Source organism: Ascaphus truei, chromosome 4, assembly GCF_040206685.1.
Source record: "Ascaphus truei isolate aAscTru1 chromosome 4, aAscTru1.hap1, whole genome shotgun sequence".
In the NCBI taxonomy this organism is placed as follows: domain Eukaryota; kingdom Metazoa; phylum Chordata; class Amphibia; order Anura; family Ascaphidae; genus Ascaphus; species Ascaphus truei.
In genome coordinates, this window is record NC_134486.1 from 390,530,719 (window position 1) to 390,557,422 (window position 26,704).

General features: G+C 41.9%; 1 protein-coding gene across 3 annotated transcripts in view; it reads right to left on the reverse strand.

The window, feature by feature from the left end:
- LOC142493874 (cytochrome P450 2K4-like) overlaps positions 1–26,704 on the reverse strand; it is a 139,107-nt gene that overhangs the window by 55,239 nt on the left and 57,164 nt on the right. For all 3 annotated transcript variants that reach the window (XM_075598564.1, XM_075598566.1, XM_075598565.1), the window contains exon 5: positions 19,732–19,892. In XM_075598564.1, the coding sequence (XP_075454679.1) occupies positions 19,732–19,892 (161 nt within the window). The remainder of the gene's footprint in view (positions 1–19,731; positions 19,893–26,704) is intronic.

Sequence of the window (26,704 nt, forward strand, 5' to 3'; positions counted from 1 at the left end):
AGTGGAAAGTTCACCTGTTCTTCCAGCAATGTCGTGTACCTCATCATGTGCATGAAATGCCCAGGGGGCTGCTACTACATAGGTGAGACAGGGCAGGGGCTAAACAAGAGAATGAACCTGCATCGCCACAGCATCCCACGCGGTACAAGAGACAGTCCTGTTGGCGAACATTTCTCAGAATCAGGCCATAAGATGAACGATCTGAGGGTTGCCATACTCAAAGGTAATCTTAAAACCCCGAAAGAGAGACGGTTGCATCAATACAAATTTATGCAACTGTTCGGGACACTTAGCAGTGGCCTAAACAGAGATCGAAATTTTATGAGTCATTACTGACACTAGTGAACTCTCGTCCCATGAGCGCTAAAGGCCATGTCTGTACATACTGTGCTATATGTATGCACACACAGCTGTCTCTCACACATAATAATACTCCTTGTTTTTCCATCCCTATACACCAATAGGGACCACTTAGTATCCACACACACTTTTAGTTGTGCTACAAACTCTCACATTTCCACACCCACCCACACCATTTTTTATCCACTCCCACTCCACACACACCTTGTGTAAAGCACTGTATATACTGTGGGCTCTCCATTCATTTTTATTCACACTGATACACATACACACTCTTTCTTCACTTGCTTTCAGTAAAATTTTACACCTCTAGCCATAAAACACATCCACACCGGGGGAAGGAACAGCACAGATAACATTCCAAGAGACACTGTTTTTAAGTATACCTTTTGCTTCATTCATTGTAACATCGCCGGAAGAAGAGATCAGTGTATCTCGAAAGCTCGCACAAATAAAAGCATTTCGTTAGCCACAGAACAGTATCATCTATTTATTTTTTGATTATATATATATATATATATATATATATATATATATATATATATATATATATATATATATATATACATACATACATATACAAAACACCAATATACAAATAAATGGTTAAGGATTACAAAACATGCAAAAATAAAAAACCCATTAAATCTCAATCTGCAAAACAGCTCATTGCATCATAAAATTAAACTAGCACATAGAAAAATACATTATATCTCATCTCACAACACACCAGCACCTACACAAATAAATATACTGTATCCCAAATGTTAAAAAAATTGCATTTTAGTGTGTACATGATGCAATTAATCTGTGCATCATGTAACACTATGCAAAATCAATGTTCAAAATAAATTAAACTATGAACAACAACATACTGTACAATGCCATCCACAAAATCAAATACAAACTAAGCAAGTTGACATAAATAAATTTATCATCAATTAATTAATCAATTTAAAAATTCAATTACAATACAATACAAATCAATTATATAATTCACTATTCAATTTATAAATCGAATCCATTGAGAGAACAAAAACTACTTCAAAAAAGCCAACATCACACAAATATAACTACCAATAAAAAAAGCCATTATTAAAAAGCAAGCCCCTGAAATAAACTATTGCAAAACCTTGAAAAATTGCATGTAAAAAAATATCAATTACATTACACACACCAATTCCTAACTGCAAAATACATGTTAAAAATATAAAAAAAAACCACATGAATAAAAAATAAAAAATAAACTGTAAAAGTGAAAAAATATATACTTTTCTTTTGTTTACTTACCATTAGATGGCCCACTCAGTGAAATCCAGGGAACCGGAACCACTCGAACCAATCCACAGGTAACCATAAAAAAAACCCTTTCAATCCAACTGTGTCTTCTTTCTTCTATTTGTAATCCTTTTTGTCAGTCTTGGGGTCTTCTTTAGCTTCTCCGGGGTCTTCTTCCGGATTCTTGTCTTCTTCCATCTTCTTTAGCCACGCCCTGGTTCTCTTCTTAGGAGGGAGGTGTTTCCTCCTCGGTGTCTGGCTTCAAAATGAGACGACATAGGCTTTTATAGGCCTATGACGTTACATTTTCATCAAATGGTTCACACGGCCCTGTTTGGGCCGTGAAAACCATGTGATTTAGTAAAAAAAAAAAATGATGACGTCATTTAAAGGGAATAAAGCCAGCCAATCTGAATGGCTGAGCTTCATTTGCATTTAAGATGACGTCATTAAAACAAAGATGGCCGCCGACACATGGTATGGAAGCTAATCAGAGCGTGGGAACGAAATCCCAACTCTGATTGGCTCTAGTAGACCATGTGACAGAGGCTTTGGGGAGAACGGATGTGACGTCATCCAAAAGCCTGTCACATGGTACTTGAGCCGATCAGAGTTGGGATTTACATCCCACGCTCTGATTGGCTACCGTACCATGTGAGTGCGGCCATCTTTCTTTTGATGACATGATCTTAAAGGCAAATGAAGCTCAGCCATTCTGATTGGCTGGCTTCATTCCCTTTAAATTACGTAAATTTTTTTTTTTTTACTAAATCACATGGTTTTCACGGCCCAATCAGGGCCCTGTGAACCATTTGCCGAAAATGTGACATCATAGGCCTATAAAAGCCTATGTCGTCGCATTTTGAAGCCAGGCACTGAGGAGGGAAAACGTCCATCCTAAGAAGAGAACCAGGACGTGGCGGAAGAAGATGGAAGAAGACAAGAATACGAAAGAAGACCCCAAGACTGACGAAAATGATTACAAATAGAAGAAAGAAGACACAGTTGGATTGAAAGGTTTTTTTTTTTATGGTTACCTGTGGATTGGTACGAGTGGTTCTGGTTCCCCTGGATTTCGCTGAGTGGGCCATCTAATGGTAAGTAAACAAAAGAAAAGTTTTTATATTTTCACTTTTACAGTTTTTTTTTATTTTTTATTCATGTGGTTTTTTTTAATATCCATTTAATGCCCCTGAATTTATGTATGTCCCTATGGATATACATACATACAGGGACACTGAATGTTTGTATTGTATTGTATTTTTTGATGTAATGACATTGTTTTTTATGCTCATTTATTGCCCCTGTATGTAATGTTATCTATATTTGGTAAACATACAGGGATAATAAATGATTGTATTGCAAATGTTTGTTTATGTTCTTTTGATGCTTTTAACATGTATTTTGCAGCTTGGGTTAGGAATTGGTGTGTGTAATGTAATTGATATTTATTTACATGTAATTTTTCATGGTTTTGCAATAGTTTATTTCAGGGGCTTGCTTTTTAATAATGGCTTTTTTTGGCGGTTAGATTTGTGTGATGGTGGTTACTTTGAAGTAGAATTTTTTTTTCAATGGTTTGGATTTAGGAATTGAATAGTTAATTGTATAATTGATTTGTATTGTATTGTAATTGCTTTTTTAAATTGATTAATTGATGTTAAATTTATTTATGTTTACTTGCTTAGTTTGTATTTGATTTTGTGGATGACATTGTATGTTGTTGTTCATAGTTTATTTTATTTTGAACATTGATTTTGCATAGTGTTACATGGTGCACAGTTTAATTGCTTCATGTACACACTAAAATGCAATTGTTTAATAGACATTTGATATATATTTGTGTAGGTGCTGGTGTTTTGGGAGATGAGCTTTCATTTATTTAGCAATGTGCTGCAGGTTAAATTTTAAGATGCAATGTGCTGCTGGTTTTATTTTATTATGCAGTGTGCAGATTTTGAGATTCAAATTTCATGTTTTTATTTATGCATGTTTTATTTATGCATTATGCATTTATTTATGCATTATTTATGCATATTATACCCACTGTACAAATGAATGGGTGAAGGGTTGGTATCGGGCCAGGGTGGGTTAACCCCTTAATTACTATAGCGGTTATTAACCGCTAAGGTAATTAAGGGGTATGGGGACATTACATTGGCTATTTGTATTCTTGTGTATGTTTTGCAGCACCGGAGGGTGACATGGGCAGGATGAGGATGAAGACGACCTTCATCGTGGGTGGCTGGAAAAAGTAAGTGTAATATGTATTTACTGTATTTATTGTGATTCATGTATTTTAAATGGGCAAATGCATTATTATCCATATGTGGATAATAGTAATTTTGCCCATTACTGTATTGTATGTTAGGGGGAGGGGGGGGAGATGTGTGTTGTATATTGCTATGTTTATTGGGGGCAATTGTCCCCAATAAACATGCTATTGTACCTTAACCCCTTCATTGCCTTAGCGGATAGCCGCTAAGGTAATGAAGCTGCTTTAATGTATTTTTATTAATAGTGTGCGGGAGCAGCGGGTCCCCTAAGCGGAACCGCATTGATTTCTGCCTCAGAGACCCCCTGCTTCCCGAGTTACAGGCCCCGGTTTGGGGCATCGGTGCCAGTGTCGCCGCCATCTTAATAGGGTCAACGTCACGTCTTGGACGCTATAAAGATGGCGGCGACACTGGCCTCCGAGGCCCCATACCGGGGCCTGTAACACGGGAAGCAAGGGGTCTCTGAGGCAGAAATCAATATGGTTCAGCTCAGGGGACCCCCTGCTCCCGCACAATATTATTAAAATGTACCTTAATTCAGCTTCATTACCATAGCGGCTATCTGCTACGGTAATGAATTATTGTTTATTGTTGTGTGTGTTTTGACAGTAGTGTAGATGTGTAGAGGGTCTCCAGAGCTGTACCGCATTGGTTTCAGCCTCGGGGACCCCCTACTTCAGGAGATACAGGCCTAGTTATAGGGTGCCGGTATCCCTTGCAGAATTTAAATGTCCCGGTCACGTGACGCGGAAGCTTTAAAGTGCAGGGGATACCGGCACCCCATAACGGGGCCTGTTTCTCCTGATGTAGGGGGTCCCCGGACCTGAAACCAATGCGGTTCAGGTCCGGAGACCCCCTGCTCATGTACACTATTATTAAAAGGTATATTGTTAATGCATGATCGCCTGTAACAGCTGTGCATGGAGATGCACAATCTCCATGCAAATGTTACAGGCGGCTTTTTTTTCCTATCAGCTATCATACGTGAACTTTAAGCATGATAGCAGGGGGAAAAAAACCAACACGCACGATCTGGCAGATTTGAGCACATACTGTATGATCCAAAATGGGCTGATCTCCTTAGTGAATCGCGCCTCCGGCTTCAATTTTTAGCGGACGTTTTTTTTTTTCAGGCCAGCGCAATAGCTCTGTGCTTAGTGCACAGCCCCCTATGTCTGTCACAGTGGACCAGTACTTATTAACACATTTATATTTTTGGGATTCTCGATTGAACACAAGGAGGGCAATATAAATTGTCATTTATTTTCCTTAATAGACAAACACACGACTGCTTCAGAATACACTTAATACAATACTTACTGGGATGGGTAAATGAAATAAATTGTCCTTTGCAAGAAAGCGAAAGAAATGCAGTCTCTGATTTAAAGTCTGTTTGGCTAGATCGCAAGTTGCCGATCTAATAACTCTGCAAAATGAAGGAATTTCGTTCTTGTTCATAGAAGTTCATTCGGGAGTCACCAGGGTAAAGAATTCCGGAGTTTGGGGTAAGTCCTTGGTTGCGATGTTATTAACCCCTTGCGTCCTGGAACCGCTACTGCTGTACTCGAACAGAATCTTGTGCAAAGTTTGGAAAAGTCAGGAATCACACTGGGGATAGCTCGGTGGGCAGTTTTATAGGGTTCACAGACCTATCTCTAACATGCATTCCCAATCCCCTCCGTGGGAATATTTAACCCACCAATCTCCGTTTTGCCCACAGTTTGCAAAACCAGTCACAAAGACTTTCCGGTTTGCAAAGCGCATGTGTCAGCTTGACACCCATGCAACTTAGCATACCTGGGATACACCCTTTTTCTGGCGACCATTCTTGAGTTAGCCCACGTACAGTGGCGGCCGCCCTTAGTCTACAGCGGCCGCCTCCGCGGTTATTTTTAAAGTGCGTTCAGACGCGGGCTTTTTTTTTTTTCAGAGCCGTAGGCACTTCTATTGTTCAGCGCCATTAGGCGCTGATTGGAGAACCGGCCGTGCGCGGCCGTGAGATGCAGCTGGCACGTGGCCAATTTCGGCGCGAAATTTCAAAAGGCAGGGAAAATTGCGGTTAAGCTTTAGATTAAGCTTAGCCGCAACAGTAATTGAAAAGCTTGTCGGTGGAAAGCCAAGTTCACCTACTTCTCACGTAAATTGACTTGGCTTCCCACGGCAATAGACTTTCCGCCTTTCAAGTAACACGAGCTAACGAGGCACGGATACATTGTATCAGAAAACCACTTCAAATCTAACCGCAAGCCACTTATTCAATTGACTTGTGGTTACGATGTCAAAACGATTGAAAATGGATACCCATACTTCAAACAGACCTCCCAGTCTTAGCCACACTTCTTCAATTGGTGCTGACTTTGGCGCTCACAACGCCATATTGTGCCTAAAAACCATAAAGCACAGGTTGTATGTATTTCTATCATTGCAGGCAGGGAACAGCCTGCAAACTTGGGTAAAGAAGGCTGGGACAGGGACAAATACATTGGTGTCATGCATATACTTTTATCCCCTTCACTCCCAATGCGAATTGGGATTAATCATCCGGGTATAATACCTTTATTAAGGCCTGATTAACCCCATGTTCGCCACAATGTCATAGGGTTGGGGTAAGTTGGTTTGCCTTTATATATTTTTCACATTTTCTGTTTTTTTCACTGCACTGGTGGAGTGGTTTATATTAGATTGAATTAGTAATATAAGTTTACCTTTATTATTATATCTTTACACTCTTATATTATCTTGTGACACAGAGCACTTTATTGGGAAGCGTTAGAGCGCCATCCTGTGTTTTTTTTGTATAGTCCATTTAAGGACCTGCTCTACAGACTCCAGTTGCAGCTTTCTGAGTTCCCCCTTCCCTGATTCAAGATCTTATACATTTTCCTCAATGGATTTTCTTTATGCTTACTTTCTAACGTTACAATTTTTTATCTGTTAAGTTTGTTTCTTTTTCCAATTTCCTTCTCTTTCTGTATGGTGCTATTGATTTGAGATGTCCTCTAATCGTGGCCTTATGTGTACTCACTCGTAATTAATATGAAACTAGTTTTTTTTTGGGATTTTCCAATTTGTGAGCTAATATCCTAGTGGTTTAGTAGCGATTCATTCATCCTCCAATGGAATGATGAAGTCTTGGCAAATGGGGGTCAAATAGAATTGCAACTGGAGCATGATTTGACCACGTAATAGGCCCTATATCTGAATGAACCAATACTTCCAGGATATTTGTGGTCACCAATATATTATCGATTATTGAATACGAATTGTGTGGGGGTGAGTAAATAGAGTAATCTCTTTGTCCTTAATGTGAGTGGGTCCAGGTGTCCAATAGGCCAAATTCTTTCATTAGAGCTCAGAATTTCTTTGCTGCATTATATACCATTGCAGAGTGTGATTGCCCTGGATGTGTGTTTTTATCTACGTCTGGATTCAGGACCATATTAAAATCACCTCTTAGAATCATTGAATTTTTTCGGCTGCCTCCCACAGACTCCAATGTTGCCTATAAAAAATCTATTTGTCCCTCATTAGGTGCATAGACATTCACTAGTGTGATATGTAGTCCCAAAAGAATGGCATGCACCACAAGGAATCTCCCTTCTCGGCCCCTTTAATCTCCAATGTCTGTAACGGTATGTCATGTTTTATTAGGATTGCTATCCCTCTTTTTTTGCTAGTGAATAATGAGTAAAATGCTGCGAGATATGTCCCTCTAATGGTGTTTGGCGGGTCCTTTGTGTCAAAGTGCGTCACTTTCAGAAAAACAATATCTGCTTTCAGTCTCTTAAATTATTTTAGGGCCGATCTATGCTTGCCATTTGCCTTCAGGCATAGAAGAACCAGGGGAGCGATGATGAACGTTAAAGAAAATAAATACTACATAGTGCAATATTGTTTATCCAATAAAAAAATATGCAGAAGTCTCCCAAGTGACAACTCACAATGTGGTAGACATATATGGGCAGTTTTCCAACTCAAATGGAAGATTGTCACAGGCTGGAGCAGGTAGGAGGCATCAAATCTCAAAAGAGAGAGAGAAAAACCATAGTGTAGATGGTAACATGAAATTTATATTTAATTTATTCGAAGTCAATGGAGCTTCTGTTTCTACACCCCTTTATTATCCTTTCTTTAGACGCATATTTATGTAGCCTCAGCACTACATCCCTACTACACTTACTGCTGCGACACACTTTATTCGAGCAAATACCCAGTATGTACCTGGCAGATACCTGGAATGCGCCGCTCCTCACCTCTGACAAGCCCCGTTGCATTTGCCTTCCCAACCTGGGTTCATGCCTGGCTGATGGGCGGCTGATCTGTTAAATGATAATGATTAGGATTTAATAGGCTGCAATGCTTCGCGTGTCTACCAGATGGCATAAATTCATGAATTGTAATGCAGTATATATATATATACTGTGCAGTATTGCAGCCAGCGGGAATAAAATGCTTCAATCCCTGCCTGGAAAATAACTCAATGCACTCGGGCAGAAAACAGTCACAAACCTCAATACACCCGGGTATACCCGAATTCGTGGGACTAGCCGAGCTCGAATAAAGTGTGTCGCCAGTGTAGGGTCATCAAATCTCGGGCCCAATGCTCGGTAAGCTCTGTCCATCAACAGTTCACTATCTTGTAGTTAGAGGTTAATTGATGGAAACAGTCTTTTAAGATAGGGCTACAGTGTCTCTGCGGTTTCTGTCTCTGGAATTCACAGGTTCTGCCTCCGTTTCCTATTCTCCAGGTCCTCCATGCTGTCTCATGGCTCTTACCTCCTCATTGATTCGCAGGACCTAATCATCTGTATTTACTTGATTTTGTAGGGTGTGTCCATTTTGTTTTCCAGCCCTGTGGTCCTTTTAGCAAGTGAAGAGATTTCTGACTTAAACTTCACCACTGCTTTGTCTAAAGCTGACTGGAATCATGCATCTCTTTAAACATACCCTTGATTTCTTGCTTCGTTATTGCGATGTCTCTTTCTTCCTCCTGCTCTGATTCCGATGAGGCATGCTCCTGCCTGCGCATCTTTCCGCCACCTTCTTTCCTCTCCGACATAGCGGGCTGTTTGTGGCCGAATCTGGATAGATCTGAAGCTGGGATTATCCTGTCCTTCTTGGCAGGCATGCCAAGGGTTTTATCCGTCTGTTGCAGTGATTTTGGTGTAAAAATGAGGTGCCAATCGGAGGCTATATTATATATCTAGCAGTGGGATGCACGGAGGTGTTTCAGCAGACTTGCATGCGCAATGACGTCCCTCCAGCGCCCCCCAAAGTAGACCATTGCGATTCGACACCTACTTACAACACGTAATTCTCTTATGACTCCATTATATGACAACCTAGAATTTAATCCAGGAATGGGCAGCAATAGGTTTAGAGACTGGAAAACAGCAGATGTCACAAGATTAAAAGATGTAGGTTCAGAGGGATTTCCCAGGCCCTTTGAATATTTTCATAAAGAAAAGGCTATCCCAAACAATCAATTCCTCCAATAACTTCAATTAAAGGCCTTCAATAACAAAATCCGACCCCCCCAGAATTACTAACTAGATTTGAGTCACTTTGTCTAGCAGACAGAAACACATCTGGACTGATATCTAACTTGTACAGGTACTTTGTTAGCCCTCCTCCTCATATGAATCAAAAACTGATATATATGATCCAATGGGAAAGGGATCTGGGGGAGGATTTAGACATGGAAGACTGGAATTATATTTTTCAGACGGTTGCTACATCCTCAATGTGTATCACAATTAGAGAAAATGCCTATAAGGTTATGATGAGGTGGTCCTTGACACCCACGAGACTAGCTAAATTAATTCCAGAGTGCCCAACAATATGTCCGAAGGGTCGTGGAGTACAGGCCACATTTCTCCATATATGGTTGGGGTGTCCACTCATATCAGCTTATTTGCTGGAAATCAAGATCTGGTCACAGAGGTTTTTTGGCTTGGACCTCCCCCTAGATCCTTGGTTATTCCCATTAAACAAACCATTTCACCTTCTCACGAGACGTGAGAATAAATTACTGTGCCACTTGTCTTCAGCCGCAAGACGTGAACTAGCGGCAGTATGGAAGCAACCAACTATCCCCTCAATCCTTAAAGTTAAAAATAAAGTCTGGCAGATTTGCTGCATGGAAAAATTGGTTAGTCTTAACAACGATACATTCGCAGATTTCCAGAAGGTATGGTTGCCATGGATTTTGGGTGCTGGTCAACCAAATATTAATACCCACCTCATTTTGTTGTAAAAACTGCTTTATATACCATTAGTAGACCATTTTTAAGTGGCATACAATTTGGCGTTTAAAAGGGAGTTCAACTAAGTGGACAACTGCACACCTACTGTATTGGCCCTGGAATCTGGAGTGGAACTGCATTGGAAAGGAGAAAATTTTCTATCAAAGACTCAAGAAGATATGGCACACTTAATTCTAGAGCAATACCATTGATAAATAGTATTTCTCACATCATGCATTTTGCCTTTATCATAACTTAATTTTCAGTACCCAGTTATCATAAAGCTCTTAACATTACATTTTCACTGCTACCACTGCCATGCCACCTCTACTATTTATATTTGCTCTAACCATACTTCTTTCCAAACTACACTTTTCTTTCTACCATTTTCATTATTCCACTAACTCGATTCATATATCTCCCTCTCCTTCTTTCACCACTTATCAGTTCACATGAGCAACTTTCCTATCTGTGCCCTTAGACTCCACTCTGCAATACACCCTGCACTAAAAAAACACCCCATAGAAATCCTGCTCACGACTTATTTTCTTTCCATGCTTCTCCTCCTTCATTCTGGGGATTTTTCTCCCAATCCTTGTCAATGGCTTATATATGCTATTGTCCTCACCTCTAACACTCAACATATAGTCCTCATGGTTTAAACTCCTATACATCCTAAAATGAGAAAAACAAATGGGGTTCTCCACCCAGTGACACTCCATTCAATAGAATAATGAGTAAGTAAGAACTCCAATGTTGGATATAAGGAGTGGGTATACGTATGTAATGACCTGTGAGTCACTATGGGAAATATAGCATCCAAGTACTCAACTATTAAAGTCAAAAATAATGTCTCTTACCCACTCCTGTGTATTCCAAAGCAGGTAGTTGAGGCGTGCCAGCCATGAAGGTAGATCCGAGAACAACAACAAACAGCAGCAAATGGCTCACAGCCAGGGAGCCAGGTGGAGTAAAAATAAATGTCCTTTATTTCAGTACATGACTGGTAACAAAAATACAACCCATGGGGACAAAAGCGCACCTCCTACGCGTTTCAGACCGGTAGGTCCTTTATCAAGGAGTCTGGTCTATGGAGCAATTGAATGTCTTATATACCCCTCATCTAATCATCTAAAATATCACAAACCTGTTGAGATCGGGTCGCTCCCCAATGCGCATGCGCGTGACGTCATATCGAGCGCCACCACTCCAGGACCAAAGGTCTGTGCGCGTGACGTCATAATGAGCGCCCCCGCTCCAGGTACAAAGGCCTGTGGGTAAGAAAGCGCCAACTCCATGCAGCCACGCACCTGCCCAACCAGTGCAAGACAGCCGAATCGGGCAGCAAGTCCCGCCCCCGTGACGTCACCAAGAGCACCGATTGGTCCAAGCGCGCCGCCGACCAACCAATGAGAAAGCCAGCTGTTCGGAAGGCACGCCCACCCTCCGGGACTCCACGCGATGCCACAAGCAGGCGTTGAAATGCCAACAATGCAAAATATACTGAGCAGGCTAGCTGCAACCTATCTCGACCCTAATAAAAATGTATTATTTAAACAAAGGCTGCTATGTCATAATGATTGCAAGAAACCCCGTAGATCTTGGATATATGACATGAATTGCTCCATATATCCTAGCGAACAATACAAATAGTTTAAAACGGTGTCACTCAGTACAGGAACTTTTTAGTGACCACACAATTATTATAAAATAAACAACAAACATAATTTAATTATCCACAAAAAGCCAACTAAATGACACTCATCGATCGAATAAAATCATCAAATGAACTCTCCATGGAGTAAAGAAAATATGGAAGGATGAATCAACAATATTACTAGCTTATTATATCAATATTCATTACACAAAGATCAATTTAAGCATTATAATCGTATGACATTATATAGTATGGACCATCTACAAATCTAAGATCCAAATCAATTTATCATTAAACAGTATCTAATTTAAAGAAACAGTACATGAGGTAAAGAAACAGCGGGGTCTTTACAGAGTCAAAAAACTATTCCCCCTCTACTGATATTTGAGGAAATGGCTGAGATTCCACTCAATGTTCAGACCGCAGGGGGTTCTTGTTTGAAGCATAAATATCCAATATGCCTCCCTGCGATCTAGAACATTGAGCAAATCGCCCTTTCTCTCACTAGCAAATACTTTTTCAATGCCTCTAACAGTGAGCCCTTTGATGCCCCCTTTTTCACACTGAGAGACATGCTTCGAGACGGGATGCGACCAGTCCCGTTTTTTAATCAGTCTGATATGTTCAAGTATTCTGCATTTCAAAGATCTCGTAGTCCTCCCTACATAGTTAATCCCGCACCCGCAGGTCAACAGGTAAATGACATACTGAGTGTCACAATTAATAAATGATTTAATAGGGAATTTTTTGCTGTTGGAAGAGGCCGAGAAATTTCTAGCAGGTGACATGAATTGGCACATTTTGCAGCCTCCACACCTGAATGAACCTTTAGTGATAAATGTCCTCCCTGTCGGGGATGAGGCTACATAACTTGGAGACACATACGTAGCTATAGTTTTGGCCCTACGGTATACAAACCGGGGTCCTTCCTTAACACAATCTTTGAGGCTCCCATCCAGAAGCAAAATATTCCAATACTTCCTAATGATTTGTTGGACTTGCCAGCTACACTTATTGTTTTGGGTAATTATGAGGGGCACATCCTTGGAGGGTCGGTATTTTTTACGATTTCCATACACCTTATTAGATAAATGTACTCTTTTATCATCGGCACCATCTGCTCTTGGGTCAACCTGCGGGGGGTATAGTAAATCCTCCCTATTCACAGATGCCACTTCCTGAAGGGTACTGGTTATATTTTTAATGTTGTACCCCCTCTGTTGGAATCGCTGGCTCAACTCCTCAGACTGACGGGCAAAACCCTCATGAGTTAAGCAGTTCCTCCTCAGTCTGAGGAATTGGCCTTTAGAGATACCTTTTACCACCGCAGGAGGGTGGCAGCTGTCTGCTCTTAACAACATGTTTCTAGCATTTGGCTTTCTGAAAACTTCTGTTTGAATTTCTCTATTCATATCAATAAACAACCGAAGGTCCAGATAGTCAATGTGATGTTCATTAAAATTGTGGGTGAATAGTATATTAATTGTAATAATAATAATAATAATTTGATATTCACCCACAATTTTAATGAACATCACATTGACTATCTGGACCCTCGGTAAAAGGTATCCATAAAGGCCAATTCCTCAGACTGAGGAGGAACTGCTCAACTCATGAGGGTTTTGCCCATCAGTCTGAGGAGTTGAGCCAGCGATTCCAACAGAGGGGGTACAACATTAAAAATATAACCAGTACCCTTCAGGAAGTGGCATCTGTGAATAGGGAGGATTTACTATACCCCCCGCAGGTTGACCCAAGAGCAGATGGTGCCAATGATAAAAGTGTACATTTATCTAATAAGGTGTATGGAAATCGTAAAAAATACCGACCCTCCAAGGATGTGCCCCTCATAATTACCCAATACAATAAGTGTAGCTGGCAAGTCCAACAAATAATTAGGAAGTATTGGAATATTTTGCTTCTGGATGGGAGCCTCAAAGATTGTGTTAAGGAAGGACCCCGGTTTGTATACCGTAGGGCCAAAACTATAGCTACGTATGTGTCTCCAAGTTATGTAGCCTCATCCCCGACAGAGAGGACATTTATCACTAAAGGTTCATTCAGGTGTGGAGGCTGCAAAATGTGCCAATTCATGTCACCTGCTAGAAATTTCTCGGCCTCTCCCAACAGCAAAAAATTCCCTATTAAATCATTTATTAATTGTGACACTCAGTATGTCACTTACCTGTTGACCTGCGGGTGTGGGATTAACTATGTAGGGAGGACTACGAGATCTTTGAAATGCAGAATACTTGAACATATCAGACTGATTAAAAAACGGGACTGGTCGCATCCCGTCTCGAAGCATGTCTCTCAGTGTGAAAAAGGGGGCATCAAAGGGCTCACTGTTAGAGGCATTGAAAAAGTATTTGCTAGTGAGAGAAAGGGCGATTTGCTCAATGTTCTAGATCGCAGGGAGGCATATTGGATATTTATGCTTCAAACAAGAACCCCCTGCGGTCTGAACATTGAGTGGAATCTCAGCCATTTCCTCAAATATCAGTAGAGGGGGAATAGTTTTTTGACTCTGTAAAGACCCCGCTGTTTCTTTACCTCATGTACTGTTTCTTTAAATTAGATACTGTTTAATGATAAATTGATTTGGATCTTAGATTTGTAGATGGTCCATACTATATAATGTCATACGATTATAATGCTTAAATTGATCTTTGTGTAATGAATATTGATATAATAAGCTAGTAATATTGTTGATTCATCCTTCCATATTTTCTTTACTCCATGGAGAGTTCATTAGATGATTTTATTCGATCGATGAGTATCATTTAGTTGGCTTTTTGTGGATAATTAAATTATGTTTGTTGTTTATTTTATAATAATTGTGTGGTCACTAAAAAGTTCCTGTACTGAGTGACACCGTTTTAAACTTTTTGTATTGTTCGCTAGGATATATGGAGCAATTCATGTCATATACCCAAGATCTACGGGGTTTCTTGCAATCATTATGACATAGCAGCCTTTGTTTAAATAATACATTTTTATTAGGGTCGAGATAGGTTGCAGCTAGCCTGCTCAGTATATTTTACACTGTTGGAATTTCAACGCCTGCTTGTGGCATCGCGTGGAGTCCCAGAGGGTGGGGGTGCCTTCCGAACAGCTGGCTTTCTCATTGGTTGGTCGGCGGCGCGCTTAGACCAATCGGGGCTCTTGGTGACGTCACGGGGGCGGGACTTGCTGCCCGTTCACAAGCCCGATTCGGCTGTCTTGATCTGGTTGGGCAGGTGCGTGGCGGCATGGAGTTTGCACTTTCTTACCCACAGGCCTTTGTACCTGGAGCGGGGGCGCTTGTTATGACGTCACGCGCATGCGCATTGGGGAGCGACCCGATCTCACAGGTTTGTGATATTTTAGATGATTAGATGAGGGGTATATAAGACATTCAATTGCTCCATAGACCAGACTCCTTGATAAAGGACCTACCGGTCCGAAACGCGTAGGAGGTGCGCTTTTGTCCCCATGGGGGGTATTTTTGTTACCAGTCATGTACTGAAATAAAGGACATTTATTTTTACTCCACCTGGCTCCCTGGCTGTGCGCCATTTGCTGCTGTTTGTTGGTGTTCTCCTATAACATCCTACCCATCCCTTGTCCACCTCCCTCCCCCCCATCCCCTTATCTCCTATGTCCTTTGGAATGCCCACTCCCTTTCTAACTAGTTCCTCACTATAAAGGACTTATTTTTGTCTCTTTGCTATAACAGTGACTTAGCTCACTCAGTCTGACTCTGCCCTGGATGCTGTCCTCTCTTATAATGGCTTTTATTTCTCCCACACTCCACACTCATATCTGGGGAGGAAGCATGGGGCGCCTCCTCTCCTCAATCTTCTGCTAAAATACCAAACCCTTCCTATACCTCCCTCTCTTTCTTTTCCTTCCTTTGAGGCTCACACTGTCCAGCTTTTTTCGACTCTCCCTCTTTATGTGACGGCCATCTATCGCTCACCTACCTCGACTTATCCCCCCTCTGTCTTTCTCTCAGACTTTGAATTCTGACTCTCCTTCTTTATCTCATCTGACTCTCCTGTTCTCCTTTAGGACTTCAACTGCTATATTTATGACCCTCTCTCTCCCTTGGGCTTCAACATTTCTCTCTCTAACCTCTTCTTTTGGCCTTGGCCAATGCACTGCAGCCAACATCCACAAGGATAGTCACTACCTGGATCTGGTTTTCACAAAACAAATATCTTGCTTTGATTTCTTCATTTATCCCTTTCCTCTCTCTGACAATTATCTCATCTCATAATCACTCTCTCAGTTCTCCCCTTTTCCACCTCAATCTACCCCTTGTTTCTGCATAGACTTGCAATCCATTAATCTACTGGATTTTGACTCCACTTTGCACTCCTCCCTCTCTTCTCTCTGCTCTGCTACAGACTGACAAACTGATCATAAAATACAACCGTGCCCTATCCTCCTATTTTGATCTACATACAGTATGGCATTCTTTCCTGCCATTCTCACCCTTCAGTCCCCAGGCCCTGGCTAAATTGCCAAACATGAATGCTCTGCTTCTGCATTCACTCCTCGAAATGCCTCTGGAGCAAATGCTATACTCTTGCAGACTTCGTACACTACACATTTATCCTATCCTGTATGAACTCAGCAATGTTCCAGGCTAAACATACCTACTTTTCTTCACTAATGAACATGCACAAGTCTAACCCATTCTGCCTGTTCTCCAGCTTTGACTGTCTACTCAGACCTCCATCTGTTACCTGTTTTTCTTCCTTCATTTCCCCATAAAACCTTGCTGACTATTTTAAGACAAAGGGTGGTTTCCACATGTCAAGGCATCCCCTTTGTATAATATTTAGTCTATGCCTCTATTCCTTATTCTCCTCCTTCCTTCCTTGACTCTTTGCCCCGTCACAGAGGAGGATTTGTCTCTGCTGATCTCCTCTTCGCCCTCTACCACTTGCCCTCATTAACCCATTTCCATCCATCTCGTCAAACCTCTTCCTGTAATTCCTATACTCACACATATTTTCCACTCCTCCCTCGAAGGTACCAGTTATACCCTTACTGAAAAACTGGAAGCTTGACTTTAACTGTAGACTTGGCTCCCTCTTGCCTTCTGCCTCTAAAGTCCTGCAGCACACTACACTGAAGCAACTATCACCTAAATAACGAATGACCTCCATGCTGCAAAAGACAAAGTATAATGGTGTTCATGTCAGATCAGGATGGGGACCCGCAGGACTAAGTTAGGGGTATATATTTACCAACTAGAGGCAGGGGTTTAGAGTTAACATAGTTGAGTTGCAGGCAGAGTATCAAGGCAGGCAGCAGAGGTGTTGAGTTGGGGTCACAGACTGAGGTCATCAACAGGGAACCCACAGGAACAGTGAATACGTAGAAACAGAGCTGGGGCTGCAACAGGTTCAGGAACCTTGATCTGCAACTTCCTGTAGGAAGTGTAGCCTTAAGTAGAAGGCTGCCAGTAACCAAGGACCACAAATAGCAAAGTGAGGGGAAGCTACAGAAAGGCCTAGACCTAGGTGCAAAACTAGGCATGGATCAAGTGGACTCCTTACACAAAGGTCATTAGATTTGGATCATATTTTCTCAACCTCTCTGTAGGCTTTGATACTGTGGACCACACTCTTCTGCTTCACATTACACATACTCTTGGTATCCATAACAGAGCTCTATTCTCGATTTCCTCTTTCCTTTCCCATCGTATTCAGTGTCTCATTTGCCATCCTCCTCATCCTCTATTGATCTCTTTTTGGGCGAACCCCAAGGACGTGCCATGGGACATCTTCTCTTTTCTCTTTATACATTATCTCTAGGTAACCTTGTCACATCTCTTGGTTTCAAATATCACCTCTATGCTGATGACACACACATTTAACTTTCAACACCTGACCTTACATCTGCTGTACAGACCAAATTCTCTATATGTCTCTCCGCTATATCATCCTGGATTGCCCTCCACCGACTCAAATTTAATATGTTAAAGACAGAGCTCCTCATACTTCCTGCCAAGCCTGACTTTAGTGCTCTCTTCTGCGTTACTGTTGGCACACTATCATACACCCAGTATCATAAGCACGTTGCTAGCTGTCACATTTGACTCCTGTCTCACATTGTATCTAAAACCTGTAGTTTTTCCCCTGTAACATTGCACAGATATGCCCTTTCCTCTGTCGCTCTACTACTAAAACTGTGCTGCAGAGTTTACTTTGATATGGTTAGCAGGATTGAATCATGTTTTCATCAAAATATGCAACTAACTTTGTTATTAGAATTGGGTTACATTTTTTAGAAATGTCACTAATACAGGTAAATAGCAAGCCAATTTGGGAGGAGCACTGGAATTGTATATTTGTTTTCCATAAATATAAAGCCAACATTTTTACCAGCTCCATACAGTACTCCATAAAGGGAAGGGCACAGGTTCTATGTATTTGTTTACCTCCATAGGTGCTGCCGGTTCTCCATGATTCTTATATCACACTCGAGACACAGACCAATTGGAAGCCGTGTGGATGATGTGGTGGCTTCCTATTGGCTCCCGTGTCCTGGGAGATTTAAACATCCATATTGTTTACCCAGCTGGGGATGCTACCAGCAGCACTTATGGAGGCAAGTATCTCAGATGAAGTCGCCATCTCTGCAATAAAGCGCGTAAGGACATTAATTTACACTATACATTATCACACCATGAAGGAACGCAGGTGGATGTGATCCGGCTCTTCGATTGCCTCCTCCCACCTATGTGATGAGCAGGAGAAGTTCAAATTACAGCAGCTGATTACGAGCAAGAGAGGATCTCTGCCGACACCGTTTCTATCGGGCTGGAGATTATGGGATTGATTCTCAGAAATGCGCTTATTCACTCTATGTTTGTGAGTGAACATTTTTTATTCTTGGTCTAGATTAAATTAATTAATATGTTTTACACTATGGAACTTGCACTTTTTTATTTGCAGAGCTGCCCTTGATCTCCCCTATCAATTTTTACCGGATTTTTATACACCATTGTTTTTCCTTTGTATCACATCATTCTCAATATGATCCTAAAAAACAAGAATGTTTGATCTGACCAGGTGTGGTCATTTAGACTTTTATATATAGACTGGGGTGCATTGAATCTATTTATTTCGTTGCTTAGATGAACTCACCCTAACATTAATTAGTTACATCACCTGGTAGTTATATTTGGCGCTTTTCTTATTATTGTGTTTATTTATATATACATATATATATATATATATACATTAGAAGTGAAAGTGCCCACCTTACTGTAAATAACAAGTACAATTTCTACTGCTTTTAACAATATATTCATTATTATGATGCCATCATGGAGTGGAAATGATGTAGTAAAAATGTGATGCAGAAATATCTTATTTTTTTATTTCCTTCCAACCAGTTTTATTTTTATTGGAACCCTTTTGATGCTATTGCAGACTGATTTATCTATTATTCTCATTACTTGTTATATGCTTTGCTCCTTAATCAGATCATATGTTCTTTGTGCTGTTACAATAGTTTGTGTTCTTTAATTGTCACAGGTCAGGCAAAACCCTCCTCTTCCCCGCTCCCCAACCCCACCCCCACCCCCATCCAGATTATATATATTATATGCATAGTATGGACACTCTTCTTGAGCAATCAGATTAAATAATCATTTATTTTGTGCTGAATGAAAGAATAAGTTTCCCCTAAAGTGAATGATGGGATTTTGTATGTAAAAGCCAGAACACTGGCAGAAAAAAAATGTAGCAAAGATGAATTTTCCAGCAAAGGAACAGACAACCAATCGGGGAAATATGAAGTATATCTATCTAACAAGAGAAAAATTCTCCACACAAAAGAAAGCAAATATAACCCTCTAAAGAGAATTATAATAATATGTTTTTAAATAACCCATAAAATAGAACCAGCTTACCGTGACCATAGGGCTTGCAAGAAGCCTGATGTTTTCATTGATCAAACTCATGAGTCTCAGGAATGTCGGATCGTCATACTTAAAACGATGACCAAGAAGTATGGACACAATTATGTTGGCTACAGAAGCATTGATTATCATGATGTTGTCAAATGGCTCTTCTGGAATTAGATCAAATGAAAAGCAAATGTATATCATAAATGTATGATAAGTGCTGATCGTATAAAAAAACACAGAAGTAGGCCCACATTACTAAAATTGTCTTCTGCTTCTGTATATGACACTTTCAAGCACTGGAAACCCATTGACTTTATCATCATCTTATCAACTTAAAGGAGAGTAACAGCTGTTAAACTGGTGCAGGAAATGTTTTCTTTGGTAATCTTAGCAGTGTTTCTTGCACAAATATTTATTGTAATGTGCAACCTATTGTAGTTTTGTAGTACCAGGATAGGGTCAGCGGTGCACAGCAACGAGGACAGGAAAAATTGAGCTCAGCACATCAAAAAAGTTTTAAAATAATTTATTAACAAAGGTGACATCAGGGATGGGTGGGCAACATGAAACTGACGTGTTTCACGCGTGTTAGACGCTTTGTCAAAGTTTATAGTATAGATCCCCCCGTAGTCCCCCCTGTCTTATAGGCAGCAATACAGATGTCCAGTGGTGAAATCGGAAGTGACGTGGCTGTCGCCATGAAACCGGAAGTGATGCAACTTTCAACCTGGGTGCATCTCCAAACGGCATCCCCCAGGTAATGGGGAAGCCAGAGACTGATACGCACGGCTAACTGAAGGCACAGAGCAGAGCCGCATCATCCCCAGCACAGAGCCTATACTACAGGGACTAGTACCAGGTACAAATAAACATATAGACAAAAGAGAAGCATAAACAAACAGGTTAATAAAAACAATAATGTAAGCATATTGAATACTAATGGGAATACAAAGATATCATTGCCCAATATAAATAAATGTATATTTGTGTGTAATTAACAGACCTTTTTGTAATTACTCTTCAGAAGTTCTGTAGCACTGGTTTTCTGGACTTTTATTCTATATTGCTCTCTATGATGATAATATACCGGTTGCACGAATTATAATGAAGATAAAGACATTAAGAAGATAAACGAAACAAAGAGAAAAATGTTTCTAAATTATCTCTTTTTTTCTCTGAGCTTCAGCACATAAGAATATAACCGTGGTATTGCTTATTACTTTTTCAAGCATACACGTTTACTAAAGATATATAATTTTTACGGTGAAACTTGGATTTCTATTATGGAAACTAATAATGAAAAATAAATAGTTGAAGATCGGCCAAAAATACAGACCTGTACACACAAATGTGCAGACAATACAACACGTCTGAAAATAGCTGCTCAAGTATTTAAAGGGACCGCATCACTTCCGGTTTTGCCTCTGATACAGCTCAACCCCATTATAGCACGATCCGCTATAACGCGGATTCGCTTATAATGCGGTTTGAGCGTGGACCCCGAAATGTTTTTTTTTTACACAGCACACTGCACACTGACACAGGCAGGCACACAGCACACGGCACACTGAACACAGACACACAAACACACAGCACCCCTCCCCCACCCCCACCTACCTCTGGTAGTTGCTGCTGCTGGGGGGGGATCGTGTATGGCGGCTGCGGGGGAGAAGTGCGGGGACTACGGTGGTGAAGTGCGGGGACTGCGGGGGGGAAGTGCGGGGACTGCGGGGGGGATGTTTCGGGACTGCGGGGGGGATGTGCGGGGACTGATGGGGAAGTTAGCAGTTAGCTTCAATATTGTGAGGTCCTTTTTGTTTTACAAACAACTGCAAAATGTTCAATCCTTCCCCAATTATGGCAGATTTTACCTAGTGCAGCAACACAGTTATGTCTCATGTGTCCCCCTCTGCTACATTTAGAGAAGGTTCTGTTGCTGAGAGTCTTGAATAAAACTGTATTTTCCCTTTGATTTTCCTTGCAGAGATTCCTGGTTAGTATTTATGGATTCATTCCCTTTATTTTGTATGTATGTGTGTGTATGAACACAAATATCCAATATAGCACAGGAGGTCAGCACAGGGGCCACCCAGCCACACATGCTCCAGCTCTCTAGCCCACCCCACAAGAACCTGAGCTGCAGAGGCCAGCCCCGTGGGCGTCCCTGCACGCATATCTGGACATTTCACTCCATACTCTCCCAACCTCCCGCCGACGGTAGTGGTAACCGGGGAGGCCGGAGAGAACAGGGTGCCAGGGAAGGAATGCAGGGGGCTGAGGCCCTTCACTTACCCTAAGGTGTGTCCTGCAACCTCCACTGCTGCCACCCGCGCATGTCGGAGCCCCCCTTGAGACCTGCAGCATTTCCTGGGTGCATGCGCTTTCCCGTTGCGCGGGACCTTGACTGCCAGCCTCGGACTGGCCTGCAAGCTCCCACGAGCAGTAAGATCGCCTGCTGCTGTGGGAAGTGAGGGCGGGAAGTGCGGGGGGGTGTGCGGGAATGATGGGGAAGTGTGTTGGCTGCTGGAGGATTGCTGGGGCTGCTGAGGGATCGTGTAGGGCTGCCGGTGCCTCACTCCACCTCTTCCCCCCTTTTTTTAAATTAGCGCAACCCCAGTTATAGCGCGGTTGGATCGGGTGGCCCCTGAGGACCACATTATAACGGGGTTGAGCTGCACTACTGTACATAGCTGAGGCAGGACAGGGGCTAAACAAGAGAATTTATCTGCATCGCCACAGAATCATACGCAGAACAAGAGACAGTCCTGTCGGCGAACATTTCTCTGACTCTGGCCATAAGATGAACGATCTGAAGGTGGCCATATTCAAAGGTGATCTTAGAACACCGAAATGTATGCAACTGTTCGGGACACATAGCGGTGGCCTAAACCGAGACAGCAGCTTTCACTACTGTGAAACAAGAAACTCTCTTCCCATGAGTGCTAAAGGCCATGTCTATACATACTGCACTATATGAATGTACACAAAGCCGTCTCTTACACATAATATGTTTAATGTAATTCTATCCCTATATACCAATAGGCACCTGTGGATGGACGTTCACAGAGGTACACAATTAGGAGGCTTTATAATGTGAAATTATAATAGGCTTTATTTCATCAGGAAAATTATCCAAACACAGGGGGGGGGGGGGGGAACAAAGCTTCCATTCACTTGGGAGTAATTCTAGTGAAAACACTATGCAACCAATTCACATTTCCCTAGTCAAGCATTTCTCCCCAGCCCCAAACATAGCATGAAAATAAGCAGATATAAGCAGTCTCTTAATAATGAAAGTCTTATCTGTTTATCAGCTGTAGAGTAATCTAATCAGGCAGGTGGTGTTTAGTAATTAACTACTAGAGGTTAACCACCACACTGCTGGATTAAAGGCACATTACTGAACAGGGATAAGTCCCCTGTTACATACCTCACCTGTTTGTGGGAAGCTCGGGCTTACCACGGCCAAAGCCCATCCTTCCACTCTCATTCTAGATATTTCTGTGACTTGAATGAGAGTGGATGGAGGAAGAGAACCCTCTGTCCCACTGGGATTGGAGCCCTTTCTCCAGTTTATTTTTGTCTCCTCCCGAAGATGCTTGAGATCAGCACTCCTCAGTTGCTCGAGGAGGACTTTTTCCACGTAAAGTCTTTTTATCACGTGCGCGGTCTTGAGAATTCTGTTGCGTCGGGCACTCCTCTTTTTATAGACAAAGTGTATGGCAACAGTTGTAGAGCAGATAGGACTAGCCCTTAGAGTTATCTGCTCTTGAAGTGGTCTTTCTGCAGCTTCTCCACACCACGAAGTCGCCAGTTCAGCTTCTTCAGCTAAGGATTCTTTTGGCTTTGATTCTGCACTCCTACCTCTGTTTGTTGCCTGTTGGGCAGCTGTAGGTTTGGCTAGTGCTTTCTTTGGTGGCTCAAACTTCGTAATTTTGTTTTTGAAGTGGCGTGGAGTCCCCAACTCTCACTGTACCCTTGTCCTTGCTGGCATTAGTTACTGTGGGATACTGGAGCTTGGGAAGAGCCAATACCTTTTTCCGTATTGGAGGAACCTGTATCCTCCTTCATATTCTGGAGCTCTGTAATTTTTGTCGTCAAGGTTGCCGCTGTGTCTGTTTTCTCCTTGGTGTACTGACTCGAGGAAATGGAACAGTCTCTCTGTCTCTCGCTCCAGTTTCTCAGCCGTCTCACGCTCTCTCTCATACAGAGTCACCTGGTATCGAAGCTCCGCTTCCAACGATGCTCTGAAGACATGCTGCGGGGCCTTTAGCTCCTCATACTGCTCTGTGGCGACGTACTGGGTATTCAGACGTTCCTGCAGTGCTTGTACCTCTTTAGCAGCCTGCAGTTTTTCCTTCTGTAGTGTTTGCTGCTTCTCCTCAGCATACTGGAGGTGTGTACGCAGACCTTGCAGTTGGTTCTGCAGTCGGTGCTCTGCGTCAAACTTTTCCTTGACTTCTTCTGTCAACTGAAAAATTTCTTCTTTCAGTTTTAAGTTTTCTCTTTTTAATCTTGAATTTTCTCCTTTTTCAGTCTCTGTATTCTTCAGGGTTTCTTTGCAGTCCTCCTTCCATTTACACACATCTGTTTTGAGAATGACCATCTCCTGGCGTGAGACTTCCTTCTCTAGGTTGAGGGTCTGAAGCTCCTTCTGAGAGACTTTGAGATCTGTATCAAGATTACCAATTGTTTCTTTAGCAATATCCAGCTCCTCAGTGAGACTGTGTAGTTCCTTTCTGGAAACTTCCAGGTCTGTGCGGCAGCTGTTGGTCTCATGATGTGAGGCACCCAGTGCTCTGCGGAGTGTCTGAACCTCTTTCTGAGATACGTCCACTTCTATCCGGACACTGTTGACCTCCTGTTGTGAGGCATTCAACTCTATGCGCAGAGTGTGAACCTCTTGCTTGAAGACTGTCATCTGCTTCAGTGCCTCCTCATACTTCCGCTTTAGCGTAGCCACCATTTTATCAGATTGGCTCTGCTTTACATCCATGGCGGAAATAGTAGCCTTTGCAGTATCTAGCTCAGTCTTGAGATCCTCCAATTCGGTCTTGGCCGCAGAGTAAATTGCGAGCACAGTCTTCTGTATCTCAGCATTATTTTTTCTCTCCCTTTCCAATTCTTCACAGAGCAGATCACAGTCATGCCTGGCAATTTTCAGGGCGTCTTCAGGGCTGGTCAAGGGATCGTCACTCACTGGTTCCGGCTCCACTTCCCTGGGATGGTTGGTTGAGGGTTCCTCACTGTTGGCACCGGACAGACACTTCTTTGGGTACACGACTTCTGCCTTGGGCCCTCTGGATATTTGGTTAACCGTGGGACGAATTCTCCATTTTTTCTAGGCTGCAGGGCAACTCGGTCTCCCTTCTTCTCCACAGGATCTGCGGACGTGTCTGTTCCTTCCACGGTAAGTGAAGAACCGCTTTTCTTTTTCTTCCTTTTTGATTAGGATGACACCGTCCCTTCAGGGATACTGGGGTCTCCATCTTCATTTGAAGTTTTAGCAGCTTCATTATATACGCCACGCTTTTCTTGCAGCCGCTTTAGCCGACAGAAATATTCGGTGATCCACTGCTCCTGCTCTGTCTCCTGCTGATCATATTCGTCATCAAAGGGAGCGGTATTTTCTGTTCGTGCCGAGTTCAGGCACCCCCACCATTCTTGGGGTGTTTTGTGGGTGTGACTCGGTTCGGGTTCCCCGTAAGAGATGTCTTCCTTTTTATTGGACTGGAAGGGCCACTCTTCTGTGGGGTAGGGTTCATTACAGGAACGCTGCATCTTGTCCTCCATTTTTAGGCTATCAGGTGTAATTTTCTTCCTGACCTCAGGAGGCGCTATTGCAGCTGTTGCCACTGTATTTGCTAGAACCCCCAATTGTGGTAGTCCTACAGATGGGTATATTTTGCTTGTAGAGGTCGTAGCTCTCACAGGCATCTCTGTAGACTTTTCTTTCTTGGGTAATTTTTTTTTTTTTCAATATCAGCAGTGCTGTGCATGCATTTTCTTTTATCAGGTATACAAGATTGTGCAGTTGCTAGGTAAAAAGTCTATTTGCTATACACCATTTATTTGCTAGGTGGATTCTCTACGCTTCAGCAACAGAATTTGGTCTTCTGCCTGAGTTCAGTAATTTTCAGTCTCATCTTTGGGTATTATGGCATTCACACTTCACACTTTGGGTGTCTGTTTTTGCTCCCAAGAGATATATATGCAGACTTTTTTTTTTTTTTTTTTTTACTTGCAGAAAAAAAACATTCTTTGCAGTGGACTCTTTCTTTCATTCCCGGCAGGGTGACTCAACATTCAGCAATTGGTTTTGAAAAACCTTTTACACAGTTCAGAAATCACTTTTTCCCCTATAGGGCAATTTTACACTCAGCATTTGTTTACTACAAATTCCCCTGCTTCAGCACAGTCTTGTATCAATTTTCACACTTTTCTGCATATACTCCATTCACAGCTGGTAGCCCTATGCGGTGTGGCAACCTTTATTTGCAAAATCAGTACCACTCGTGGGTCACCATCTGTTTTCACTGCTTCAGCGAAACTTTTGAAAACAAGAAAAACCTATCCCTTTTTAAGGGCTGACTCACTTCTTGAACCCTGACTATGGCTAGAAGGCAAAATCCCTATTTCAATGACCGTATTACACTTTGTAATAGGTAATTAAAGGTTTACGTGCTTCAGCAGTCTCTTGGGATTGGGGAAAAGAGTCCATCTGTGGTTTGGTAAGTTTCAGTGCAGTGTAAGTTTCAGTGGTGTGTGTCCCTTTAAATCTGATCTCTGCTGCATGAAGGTTTTTTATTTTATTTTTATTTTTTCCAAGTTGTTTAGACTGTTTGTAGGCAAAAGCATAACAAAAAATTTCACATAAAAACTCCGGTCTTTTTAACTACAAAGACACCTCTTGTTCCACTTCGGACACCATATGTGGACGGACGTTCACAGAGGTACACAATTAGGAGGCTTTATA